The sequence below is a fragment of the Corvus moneduloides genome, chromosome 3 (assembly GCF_009650955.1).
Source record: "Corvus moneduloides isolate bCorMon1 chromosome 3, bCorMon1.pri, whole genome shotgun sequence".
Taxonomy (NCBI): domain Eukaryota; kingdom Metazoa; phylum Chordata; class Aves; order Passeriformes; family Corvidae; genus Corvus; species Corvus moneduloides.
The window spans coordinates 52031251-52044326 of record NC_045478.1 but is presented as its reverse complement, the minus strand read 5'-3'; the positions used below and the strand labels follow the sequence as shown (position 1 = coordinate 52044326).

Here is a 13076-nt window from a genome sequence, read left to right as displayed (position 1 = left end):
CTAACATATTTCAAGCTTGCCTTTATAAGCTTGAACTTACACTGCAGTAATTGGAAAATATTATCACCTTGTCTAGTGTGTCTTTTCCAACATGATGCAATTCCCAATTCTTTAGAAGTTTCACAGTTGGAAGGGAACCAGGGAGTTGAGAAGCGGAAAACTTGCTGACTTTGAAAGATAAATACTCAATTTCTTTGGATTTTCTTTTCTTGTGGAGGTAGCTGTTGCTTTTAATGCTTCAGAGTAGCCTTGTCTTAGCTACTCTGCCTGGTGTTCCCTTCCTACAGACCTACTTTGAAATCTGCTCCTGATGCCCACTCCTGTGCAGGACGTGATGCTTCTAAGCCAAAAGTTTGAAAAAGGCCAAGTAGTAGTTTTCAAGGATTTTCAATTCCTAGGTGAAAATTTAAGCCACTTGGGTAAATTTTCCACACTCCATACAAGTGTTTGATTCAATCAGCTGTCAAAATTATTCACTGTCTCTTTGTCAGCCTTCTGCCTTGTATGCTGAGACTTGTGTTTCCCAGCTGTACCTAGGTAAGCACTGGAACTGCCAATGTTTAGAAGGCTCTGCAGGAGTATGCTCTTCCAGTCCCCGGTGGGAGGTATGTTAGTAGTCCATCTATTGTTCCCAGGAGAACTGGTTACAGTTTTTCTTTGTAACTTTCTACTACAGATAGTGTCACAATTTCCTACAGCCTTTTTTGCACTATTTTTCCAAACTTCCTTTTTGAAATGCAAAAGCAATGCAGCCTTAGCCGGTCCCCCAGCTTCCCCTCTCTCAGTTGTGGGGCCATCAGCTCCCTGCTGCCTGGTTTTCAATGGCTGGGTCTCAATCAGGAGGTTAGGAAAATGTAAGTACAAGTAAAGTGAAAGTACAGGCATTCACAGATATGTTTTGATTGCCTGTAGTGCTGGAAGTCAGGGGTGCTTGGGAGACAGTTGCTGGGTAACTTCCCTGTTAAAACTGCAAGTCTTCAAATATATCAGTAAATCTCTGTAAATCCTGTTGATTAATCTTAATTTACCTATGAACTGTCTAAATATTTGCATAGACGTTACTTCTGTCAAATGAAATAAGTCAGATTCCCATGCAAATATTTTTTCTAATGTTACTTGCTGTTGTCCCAGTGCTTCTGTCTGTCATCCATTTCTTTAGGGGAATGGAAGCATTAACAGTCATGCTGCTGAACTGGAATAGTTACGTATTTGGCCCACTGGGCTTACACTGCTGGAAATGTCCTTGACTTGATTGCTTTCTCTTCCAATAAGAACTGGGGTGTCCCTGTTCAATCCCTACTGGAACAACCTATAGAGAGTTTGCCACTGTTGACTCTTCTTCAGCTAAAGGTAGGGGAAGAAGGTTGCTGTAGGTTGCCCATGCTGATCCTCTAGTAGAAGTGAAGCCTTTGAGTTATGTTCATAAATGCACTAGTTCCTCTTGGTTTAATTTATAATTTGCATGTTGTCTGTGGTTCTGTGAGAAGGGATTCCCCATGCGTGCTACGATTTAAACCCTGCCGTGTGTACCCTCAGCTTCTGAGGGTGGCGGGTTTGGGCTTGGAACTGAGAAATTGACTTTTTATATATGATAAATGTGAATTTATTTATAGCTGTCAATTGAGTGCTACTTCAGGCTTTTCTGTTTATTTGATACTCCTTTTTTATCCAGTGTGGCAGTTCAGGTGTTCTAATTCGTGAGAGATGTGGGGTGTTATAAGACAATTCGGAAAGCCAGCAGAATTAGGGTGCTCCTTTAAGTGTTAATTGAAGTGTTATTTTAAATCCAGGTCACATATTACTAACTTTTATCTTAAAATGAAAGACATGGCAATTCTATGTATTATGACCCCCACTTACTAAGTTAATGGGGTTGTCTTGAGTGGTCTGGGTAAGTAGGCAAGTGTACTTGGGGCTGTGTCAGTTTTATGTTGTTTTCCACACCCAAACTTGTCTATTACTCAGTAATTGCAATTTGTGACCCGAATCCTCTTTTTTTGGTGCAAAGTATTTGCATTTGTATGTAGTGCCAAGAGGGGGCAGCAGCTTCCTTCCAATCTTCAGCATTAACGAGCTTTGAGAAACGGAACCTATTGTTTTGTGGGTCGGTTGTTCGTTTTTTTGTGGTTTGGTTGGTTGCTTGGAGTTTTTAATTTAAAAGTATAGAATAACTTTATTCATTAGGACTATTTCTAGTAACATATAATCTTAAAATAATTAACATCCAGTCTAATTGACATCCTGTAGCAACTAGTTTGCAGATGGCACATCTTACAGTTAAAAATTGTGCTCTCTACATATCAGCGAAGCATATGTCCAAACACTCATAAACACAGACATGTATAATTTCATATAGCTCTGCATTCATGACTTGCTAAAAACCACTTGATTATCCCCATCAATTACTTAAAAAAATGAGTGCTCTGCTCTCTTACAAGCTCAGAGACGTGGAGTGAAATTTTTTATCTCTTGTTTGTGGATGGGTTAAGGCTTTCCAAAAGAAGGGACCAAATGCACTGATAAAACATGAAGTGAGATACCAGGTAGGTTCATAAATACTCCTGCCTGCACTTTGCCAGTGCCCTTCAATCATGATACAGAACCAGCCTTGTCCTGGAATATTTGCTGGAACAGAGACTGCCCATGGTCATGTCAAACTGGTGAGGAGAAGTGGGAAAAAAAAGGAGATGACAATTGCGTTTTGCTCTAGTCCAGTTTCAGACAGAATCCTCTTGGTTGGAGAAGGAGGAAGGTCAGTTCACATTGACCCACCATCATCTTTACTGCTACTCGTTTCCAGTGACCACCAGATGATAGTCCAGTCTCCAGACCTTGTTTTTTGTCATCAACCAGGTGATCAGTAGAATGTTCAGAGACATATTTATGTCCTTGGTGCTGGTCCTTGTACAGTGATGCGATTGTACTGTAAAGGGGGGAGGATGGACCATGACTTCATATGTTAAAAAGTTACTTATATACATGAAATACTTACCTTAAAGGAGTGTGAATGCCATCTGCAAGGCCCTTGTATGACAGTAGAGAATTTACTGCAGCATTGTTAATAAAAGCATGGCTCTCTTTGTCTTGTGGCATGTCAAAAAAGTCTTGTGCCTTTTTTGATGACACACTGGAAGCGCTTGGATAAGTGTGGAAGAGAAGGTGCATGAACCATCCACAACCTTTGCACATCCACGTATGACACCAGCATTTCCATATGACAGGCATGCTTTATCCAGGTCACCTTATTCAAATTTTATAAAACTGTCTGTCAGAACAGATGGTGTCACTTAAGGATAAAAAGCTTAGCCATAGATGTGAAGAAAAGCTGCCTCTTCAAGTGAGGTCTGCTAGCTCGTCTTAGTCTTTATCGCCCCTGTCTTTCCCCCCGTGACAGAGGACTTTTCACAGGTTTGTGGTTGGTGTTTTCAGAGGCCTTTACATTTTCAGATAGGTTTGATTTGTTGCTACAGCTCTGGACAGGTGGCAGTGTATCTGTCTATCTCAGTTCGCCCATCTGTGAAATGGGTGTATGCCTGGGCCAGAGAAATTAAGATGCACAAAACACATTTGTAAAGACCGGTCTCTAGTGAATGCTCAGGGGGTTAAGTCATTCATACCAGAGGTGGGGTGGTGGGTAGTTACTGTCTTTCTGAGTCTTTTCTCCCCTTGTTTTATGGCAAGCATCGCCATCTTCTCTGCTATCTGCCACTCCTCATGGAGGAGGTCTCCTGATAAGCTCCCTGTCACGGGGCAGGCATCAGCCATTGCTGTGTGTTTCTATACTGTTTGTTTTAAATTGTTCTTGGTGTTACTTTTAAGCCTAGAATTTTGGCTCCCTCCCTACCTTTTTGCCTGCCTTCTAGTAGGCAACGTACATGTGTTTTTAAAGTCTATTATTGTCTGTTGTCATCTGATCTGGCTGAGAGAATGTTACCAGCTTTGAATAATTTGTTATGTTTGTAAGTTTTCTCACTCTTTTTGGTAGCTCAGATTTTGTAGGAGGAAATGCTGAGTATTCAGGGTATTGTTCCTCTTCGGGTTAGCCAATAATGCAGATTATTAATGCATGAAGGGAGCTTTTCCTGTAAAGTCTGTTAAAAATTTTGTGTCTAGTCAAAATTATGGATTCTTGAGGTCTGTTCAGGGTGATTATTCAGGGCACAAAAGCCTTAGTAACACTATTATGTCGTATTTGTTGACTTATATGTTTTGCTATGGTGAAAAATTATGTTGTGCTTTAACTCGATTAAGTTGTCTCCTTCCTGGATTTCTCTTTTTTATACTTGTGACTGTACAAAAATAAACAGAATTGTAATCTCTTGGATGTCACATGGCAGAGCAGTAGCTGTGTTGTGAGTGTCTGAGTAAGTAATGAATTAACTCAGGCCAGGACAAGAGGTTACTGAATAACCTTTGCCTACTGTAAATGGCAAAGGTTTTTCAGGACTTAATAGCCGCTTAATGTGAGGCGAAGCCTAAACAAATCGGTGAAGTTTGAATGAAAAAGTCTCCAAATTCTCATGTCGAGACTATACAATGAGATAGCACAGAAAGTCAGATGTGAGGCATCCTCCTTATCACTGGTAGCATGAGTTTTCTCCAACTACGGATGTCTTCCCTCTTGTCTTTATCTAGTTTAGAAATATTTTATCTGACTCCTTGTCGCGCGTCCTTAATGGATTGTAGGACTGTACCGGGGGGAGCAGGGGGGCTTCAAAAAAAGGAAGCCCTCAGGAGAGGTTTCTATTTTAAGTTTGAAACTGATTGTGCAGAAATGGCACCTTCCTTTTAAATAAGGATGTTCTGTGAAACTCACTCTGTCTTCAATAAATCACGGGCATCGCAATGTTAGTCTCGTTAACCCCACGCAGCTATGGCAGGGTAATTTTCAGTGTAGGTATCAACAACACTGATGAGTTTCAAATGAAATGGTAAATTCTGCTTTCACACTGTGCTAGTCACAGTGGAGGTTGGAGGTCAGTACAAACTTACATCATAGCTGACATTGGAAAGAAAAGGTCAGTACACAATTTTTATTATGGAAAATAATAAGGAAAAAGGAATGCAACAACATAACCTTGTCATTCCTTGGGTCTGGCCTGATTACAGGCTGAGGAGCCTTTAAGATGTCCACTTGCTGAGCAAAGCTTACCTAGTTTTGGAGAGAGGGGGGACAGAAGAATACAGATGTGTTTCTACAAGTTTACTTTTCAGTGGGCATCTGATCCTGCAGGACTGCTGTGAGACCACAGACTCCCTTCTTAGAACTCTCTTCATTTTTTCATTTTTTGTTTTAATCATAGCGATCCACCAAACAGGTAAGCACAGTTAGGCATCTGCTCCTGTAATGGGACCTATAGCCTGATATTCATATCCTGTGTAGAGAATATTTTGTGCCTCAGACAGGGTGCCACTAAAATCTGCCCATGGAGTGAAGAACTGCCAGCTCTTTGGCAGTCAGTGGGAAAAATCTGAAGGATGTCTGTATTAAAAACTTCATCTTCCCAGGTTTTAGCCATGCCAATAATGCAGGCCAGCCACGGGATTCACAAGCTGCTTCTAATGATTGGAATCCAACCTCCTTTGGTTTTTTAAAATAAGGAGGCAGCGAGGGATCTGTCATTTACACACAGGTGTTGAGAGACACTGCTGTGACTGCTGCTGTTTTAGCTCAGTGCTCACAATACTCTCAGATGCCAGGGGTGCAGATCAGCCTCAGGGCTTTCCCTGCCTGCCCCCATCTCTGCAGACTGCTGAAATGAGTGGGCTACTAAGCTGGTTGAACCCATTCTGTGGTTGGTGTCTGGAGAGGGAGGTGAGGCCAGGCCGTTGATCCAGAGAAAGACCATAAAAGGAGAGCAGGTGATGCTCTAAGCAGGACACACCCTGAGCCAGGAAATCCTAATTCCAGTCTAGGGCTAATTTTAATTTATTGCCTGTTGGATGTAAAGATCGTGGTAGGTACTAGGGTAGGGTTTAATATCTGATGCTTATCAGCTAAAAGAAATACTCTAGAATTACAATTGATAGGAAAAAATGATTTTGTATTGAGCATTAGAAAGGTACTTGATAAAAGAAATAAGAATTTGCTATCTACTTGCCAGTCTAAGGAGGTGAGAGCAAAGAAAATTTGTGTTTTTCCTGTGGTATTTTTGGAACCTTTGTTGTAGTTGCTTTTTAAAATTTCAGTTTTAAATATAAGGCACCAGCTGGAAATGCATGCTGTCATTTTTTGGTTTCAGTTATAGGTAGCTGACACCATTTTTTACACTTTCTTACCTCAAGAGCCACCTCCTTCCTTTCCCTTGGTCAGACATATGCAGTTACAGTGCTGCCCCTGTTCCCAGCAAAGTCAGACTTGCTGTCAATAGCAATGGGACAGGCAGGTCCTTAGTTCCAGGAGCAGTTAATATTTAACTTTCCTATGGACTCTGACTTGGCTTTACTGTTCCAAACCACTGGGAGTGCCTGCTCAAGGAAGAAGTTTGGGACCAAAACACCACTGAAAGTCTCCATTGACCAGAGGATCAGACTCTGCTCTCACACAATCTCTTCGAGATGCTGGAGAGAGATCCAGAGCTAACAGGCCTTCTGAGCGTAGAAATAATCCAAAATGGTGCATACTCTAACCTTCACTGTGGAACAAATGTTTTTAAACCTGTGATGTTTTATAAGGCTGCTGGTGTTAAACCTGCATCTGGCTTTGTCAGTGAGGACAGGCTGATGTAGACAAGCTGGAGTTTGATGTATCAGTATGTAAAAAGCCATTCAGGGGATGGACATGAGGATGAGCACTAGCACTGGTAAGATTCAGGCAATCCTCTTTCATTCCTACACCAGTTCCTCTTTCATTTCTACCACATTAGGATACAGAGACGTAGGGTAGGAAGTTCCCTTGCATATCTGCTGCTAGGCCAAGGTGGAGAGGCTCGAAGCTTTTCATGTTAACCACGCTCAGCAATCACTAAGATGTGAACCATGAAGCACCATGGCAGTGACCAGGAGATGTGCTGCCTCAGTCCCTGTCAGCACCAAGGCATCGTGAAGGGAAGCTCAAGATGATCGTGGATATATTTTAAGCCACCTTTGCAGGTTTGTTGGGTTGTTTTTTTGAGGGGGGTGCGGGTGAAGGCAAGGTGCAAATTGAGACCAAACTTTCCATTAGGATAAATCAACTGTGTTAAGATGGGTTTGAATGACAGCAGAAATGGGCAGATGCTGCCAAGAAGCCTTTGACACTTGTACCATATTGCAGATGTGCCAAGCATGTGGCAGAAGTATGCAAAAAGTTCATTATAATATAAGTAGTGTCATCTGCTGCCTGGTCACCTTGCATTGCTGTGTTATTTAGCTGCCTCATTAGATGGGGAGTAGGCCTGATTACTGACTTGTTTGTCAAGTGACAAGTCAGGCTAATTAGTTGTGTGGGCAGAGGATTGGTTTCAGGCTCATCAGGAGGGCATCCTCATGCTTTCCTCAATCATATACATCCAGCAGCAGGGTTTGGCACAGGAGTTTGTTTGTGGGCTCTTCTCTGGAGCTTATGGACAGAAAATCTGGGCTAAATGAGGCACTGAGAGAATCTTTTTTTCTGAATCTGTCACACTGGGGCCATGAATTGCAGCAGCGCAACTGGCACTTTTGCAGGGCGTAAGGAACGCTTCCTTCTCACCCTGCAGGGTATGTGGCGAGAGTGGGCGTGCAGTGATGATCGAGTCACCGAGTGAAGTGGCAGGCCTGTGTGGCTGATTTACAAATACCAGTGTTCTTTATTTACACAGACATGTAAACAACAGAAGGTAAACAACACCGCCCAGCTCGGTCTAACAAACAGGCTGCTGCTGTTTCACTTCAGGACCTGAGGTGTTTTAGACATTTCACAGAAACTGTATTGACAGCAAACACAGGAAGGCTACGAGGTTACCTTGACTCTTTCTTCTTTGCACGGTAATCGCATGCATGGTGCGGCAGCGCTGGAGAATGGCACCACCTGAGGCCGCAAAACAAGGATATGCAAAGAACCCACTCAGAGCTTGCCTTAAGTTCGGGTATGGCTGGAGTGAGCAGTATTTGTGAGCAGTACCACTGCAGTCTGTCCTCTGACAGCACTTTGCACCCAGAGATCTGAGAGCACTCTGCAAACAGACTGATCAGTCTTCGTTGCATCCTTTGCAAATTATCCCTTGTTTATATACAAGGAAAAAAATGGAGGGCCTTCAAAGAGCGACTTTCCCAGAGCTCAGGTTTTACTGGTCTCGTTTCCCAACCTTGTGCTTTAACTATAGCACCATTCTTTCATCACAGAAGTATATAGCTTCTTGGCATTTTAGGACAAGCTTTTGAATTCAAAGAAATGCCCCAAGCACTGGAGGTAGAAGGGCAGTGGACGGTCCCAGTCACGACCAGAAGCTGTTCTGCTCCAAAGCTGCCTCTGCTGAAAGAGGAGCCAGCTGCTGTGCGATACATTGCACCCAATCCCAAGCTTTTTCAAGTTTGTCCGAAAACGGAACTAAGGGAAACATTAGCTGCAAAAGAAAAACTATTAGAAAACAACAGTGCTGATCTGCTGTCTTGCAAAATTAACTGCAACAGTAACCCATACACACACTGTGTTTTACTTAGTTGAAATACTTCTAACAGAAATGTTACACTAAATTTGTAAGACAGAAAAATGCCTAGTAGAGAAATGAAGAGTTCAGGAAGTATGCTGCTTTGTGCCAAGGAACAAATTTCCTTATAGTTTAGCAGCAAAAGAATCAGCTAGGGCTTGAACAGCCTTGAATTCTCAGCTGTAAATTCACATTTTGGTTACACACACACTTCCTAAGTAAAATAAAATTGAAGGAACTCCCCCAGGTTATCTGGTGTTGGATGTGTCATTTGGTTTCGTTTGGTTTTTTGGTTTGGTTTTTTTTTTGTGTTATAGAGTGATAACCATGGCTTGAACCCAAAACTAGTTTCAGCCTTTCTACCTTTTTTCTAACATGAATTGGAAGTTAGATGGGCTCAGCTTGTATGCTAGATCAAATTCAGGCGTGTGAGAATTGCTGCTAAAAAAGCAGCTGGGAAGTTGTGTTTGAGCACAGTATTTAAATACTCAGCTGCCTTGTCTCATGCACATTATGCAGCAAGTAGTTTAACTTCTATTCTCCCAGTAAGAACTACAGCCCTATCTTCAGTTATCACAGCAAAGGAGATGAATCAACACAACCGTAAGATACATCATTTACAGCTGCCAGTACAGCAGCAGGTAAGATAAAGACAGAAAAAGAGGACTGTTTTTCTTAAATAGGCATTTCTGCAATCCTTTCAAACCCCCAGGTGAAAAGGAAACTTAAGAAATTCTCCTTAAATAAAAGCTATGTACAAATTGCACACATTGCAAATGGAGCACTGAGATCAGTTACAGAAAATAAGATGTACAGTCTTCACTGATAACATCTCTCTTGCTATAAACAGTGATAAACAGCATATGCTTTCTTCAGATGTCAGAACCCAGCAAGACAGCAATATTATGTACACAGGGCTTGTTTGCCTTCTGCCTCCCACAGCAGAGTCCCTCCAAACTCTGTTTTCACTTCAGAAAGCTGTGCAGTGACGCTCCTGCGCACCGCGCCGCTCCTGCTCGGCAAATCACAAGAGAGCTGTCATTGCTGTCTGGCTTATGGGCTTTAGGCAGTCCCTGGGCGTGGAGTAACCCTCGCCCCCGAGAGCAGTTTGCTGGGGTTTCTGGTAGTCTGTGCTGTAGCTCACGGAGGTCAGAACACCATTAACTTTGGGTTTGTCGTAGTTTATGACACTCTGGGGTGTCTGATAGTCTCCGTTCCTGGTGTCGGTCTTACATGAAGTGGAGAAGCTGCCGGCAGTAAGGGAATGTATCTGAGATGAGGCGACAGGAACGTTGTAGCCGTTCTCAGAGGGGAAATTATTTTCTCTTGCTGTGTGCCGCTCTATGATGGGGGTGGCATACTCGGGCTCTTGGCTGGTCAGGGGCAGAGCATATTCGTGCCTGTTAGCTCTGTGAGGGCAGTGATAGTGATTTTCAAACTCAGAACTCCCCCTTCTTCCCTCCTCTTTGGTGTCCATGGGGCGAAAAGTAGATCCTTTACGTGTTACCGTCCCAGTCCCGATCATGAGAGGCTGCTGATAATCTAAAAAGAAGTATGAAATGTTCAGTAAGGCATAGTTTGGTTATGTATATAATACTTATGCATAGGTAGGTATTTTATGCTGAAAAACTACTCTGTTATTGCGTCAAATGTGTGGTTATTGGGGATGTGAGGAAACCTTTCCCCAACACCAATCCTGTAGCTTCCTTCAGCGAGTAAGAGTTGCAGAACATGGCAGAAGCTCTTCCATGGAGAAGCTCCAATCTGCCACCTCTTTTCCTACTCCCTCCCTCCCTTTCCCCACCTACCCTCCCAAATAAATCAACATTTCTGGAGAATAGTTTAAAGCCCTAAAAAAAGAGTGAGGTCAACAAAATATTAGCAACAAACTGGACAAAGGACATTGCATGAAGATCCACGAGCAAGAAGTTCTCCAAAATGAGTGTTCCACTTTTAGAATAATTAAAATGCCCAGAGGATTCTTAACGAGCCGGCTTTATTTAAAAGGCATCTCACAGTAGCTGACTGACAAGAAGGATGAAGTTAGGCAAAACGGCAGCCAAGAGAGTCAATGGAAGTGTGAAATGTGCTAAGCCAGCTCAGCACGGCTGTGGGCATGCCAGGGGGGATGAGCTTGCGGGGAGAAGTGGGAACAGTGCTGCCGCAGAAATTGGGCAGTCACCCGGTCAAGGGGGATGGCAGGGATAGACCTGGCCTAAGGCAAACGGCCTGAGCAGGAGCAAGGAGTGAGATGGAGGAAATAGGGCCTCAAGAAGTGCATGTTTGCACCTCTAGTTAAGGTAGATGCCAGGCTGCCATGTGAGGAGATCTGAACTAGAAGGTTTTCTGAAAAAACCAGTAATACTATTATGAGAAAAGTGAACGTTCTAACTTTCTCGCTTTGGCGCTGGTGACAATCTCTTACAGATACATACGGTGGCCTGAACAGCTCTAGTAAATGACACTGCTAAAGTATCGTGTTTTCATGCAGGCGTGAAGAAGTTAGCTCGGTTTCTGTTCTGGCATCGCGGTTCATCTGACATGAGCGTCGAATTCGATCCCATATGTCCTGTGAATCTTTTTGGCAGTTTCTGGCTGTGTCCCAAACTTCAGCATGTAGGGTGAAGGTGTTATGATATTTCACTAAGTAAGTGGTGCAGCTCTCCCCAGCATCGCTGCCGCCATCCCCAGAAATCTCTCTCGCTCAGGATGAAGCATCTCAACTTCCTCCTGGCTGCCTTTGGGAACCGGCAGGCAGCTGGGGGTCTGAAGTGAGGGAATTTCATGTAGCATGATAACCTATATGCAAATTGTGTGCTTTCTGCAATTAAGTTTTTAAACGGCACATTTCTAGGTTGCATTCGCATTTTTGTTTCATGCTTTTTGTTTTTAAGGAGACTGCAGGTGAAATGCTAAGGCTGGGAATGTGCCTCAGCCAGGCTGAGAGTTAAGACTTCCCACAAACACAGCAGGAGGGGATGGTGGAGAGAGTAAAGGCTTCCTAGATGTGGCCAGGGAACCAAATAACCATCACTTGTGAGCAATCTTTATTCATTCTCTTTCCTAAAAACTGCTTTATAGATCTCTGCATATTTATATTGAAAGTTTCTATAAAGGATTGAAACTGTCTTTGAAAGATATTGAGAGCAGCACCATATGGAATTACAGTAACCATCCATTTGTTTTTTAAATGTATTTCTCTGCCAAGCACAATGAAGAAATTCTAAGGAATTTCTAGTTCTGGAGGCTGGAAGCAGCAAACTAATCTTTCTTCAAGAGTGCTGATCACTGATCCCATGAAATAGCTGGTCTCACTAGCCATACCAGACAGACTAGACTAGGTGGGGATAAGATGTGCTAAGAGGGTGCATTAAAAAATCATCCCTTTGGGATGCAAATAGTACTGATGCAGGGATTTTCTCTATCCAAACAGTGACCTGGAGCCAAGGTAGCACAGGAGAGGAGCACTGTGGCTGGCTTTTTTCTTCTCTCTCATCTACCTGCTTCCACTTCAGGAGGCCTCATCTCCCAGATAGTTCAGGCACCAGGAAAGCTGCGCAGGGATCTCAGCACAACTTCCAGCTGTCCATGAAATCCCACCATAAACCGACTAAGTAATTTTTCTCTTTGATCAGCAGCAAGGAGCACCATATTTTGTTCCATTCCCAGAGACATTTGTGTTTAAATAGAAACACAAAAATTAGTCAACAAAAGGAACCAATCCTATCCTAGGCACATTCTTGCACTCCATCCACGCCTGAGTGCCTTCCATCATTACCTTCAGCTGTAACTATTTCAGAGTCAGGAAATTTTTCCAACAACTCCAAGAAAAAAATTCCACAATAGTGGGGCTTTCCCTGCCTAATATATTTAGCTGCTTCACTATACATCTGGGATGAACATGAATAAATCTATTTCTGGGCCCAGCTTGCATAAGAGCTGAAGCCTGTAACATCGCTGGGCCATCCCTCTCCCTGTTACCAGCTCTGCACACAGAGCAAAAGGAATGCATCTGAAGGGGAGCCACTGTTACCTGCCATGTCACTGGTGACCAGATCCAGCTTTTGTGGTGTCTCCTTCTCATTGTTATAGCTGATGGTAAATTCAGTTGACTGATGTCTGGTAAAGGGCTGCTTGATTTGTTTCCAACAACCTATGAAAAAGAAAGAAAAATAGAAGGCTTATCAGCAAGTTAAATGCTTAAAAGGCTTACCAGAAAGTTTAATTTTTGGTATACTCATTGCTGTCAATAGATTGAAATAGTTCAAAATATGACTAAAATGGGCTGTTTGTTTAAAAAAAGCCCCCTAAATATGGAGGGTGAAGGAAGAAGTGAATCATCAACTGGGATTTCCAAGTTTATATAAGATATTTTGGCAAGAAGGGCTCAAACTCTGTAGGTGCTTACAGTGATGCCTTAACAAAGTATATTGATAAAATACCAGCTTTAAGTCAGTTATGTTTTGG

At 42.8% G+C, this 13076-nt stretch overlaps 1 protein-coding gene across 2 annotated transcripts in view; it reads right to left on the bottom strand.

Annotated features, from left to right (window-relative positions):
- Nucleotides 1-7742: 7742 nt before the first annotated feature.
- DCBLD1 (discoidin, CUB and LCCL domain containing 1) overlaps nucleotides 7743-13076 on the bottom strand; it is a 47268-nt gene continuing 41934 nt past the window's right edge. For both annotated transcript variants that reach the window (XM_032101549.1, XM_032101550.1), the window contains exons 14-15: nucleotides 12643-12762; nucleotides 7743-10151 (exon numbers count right to left, since the gene is read on the bottom strand). In XM_032101549.1, the coding sequence (XP_031957440.1) occupies nucleotides 9634-10151; nucleotides 12643-12762 (638 nt within the window). In that variant the 3' untranslated portion in view covers nucleotides 7743-9633. The remainder of the gene's footprint in view (nucleotides 10152-12642; nucleotides 12763-13076) is intronic.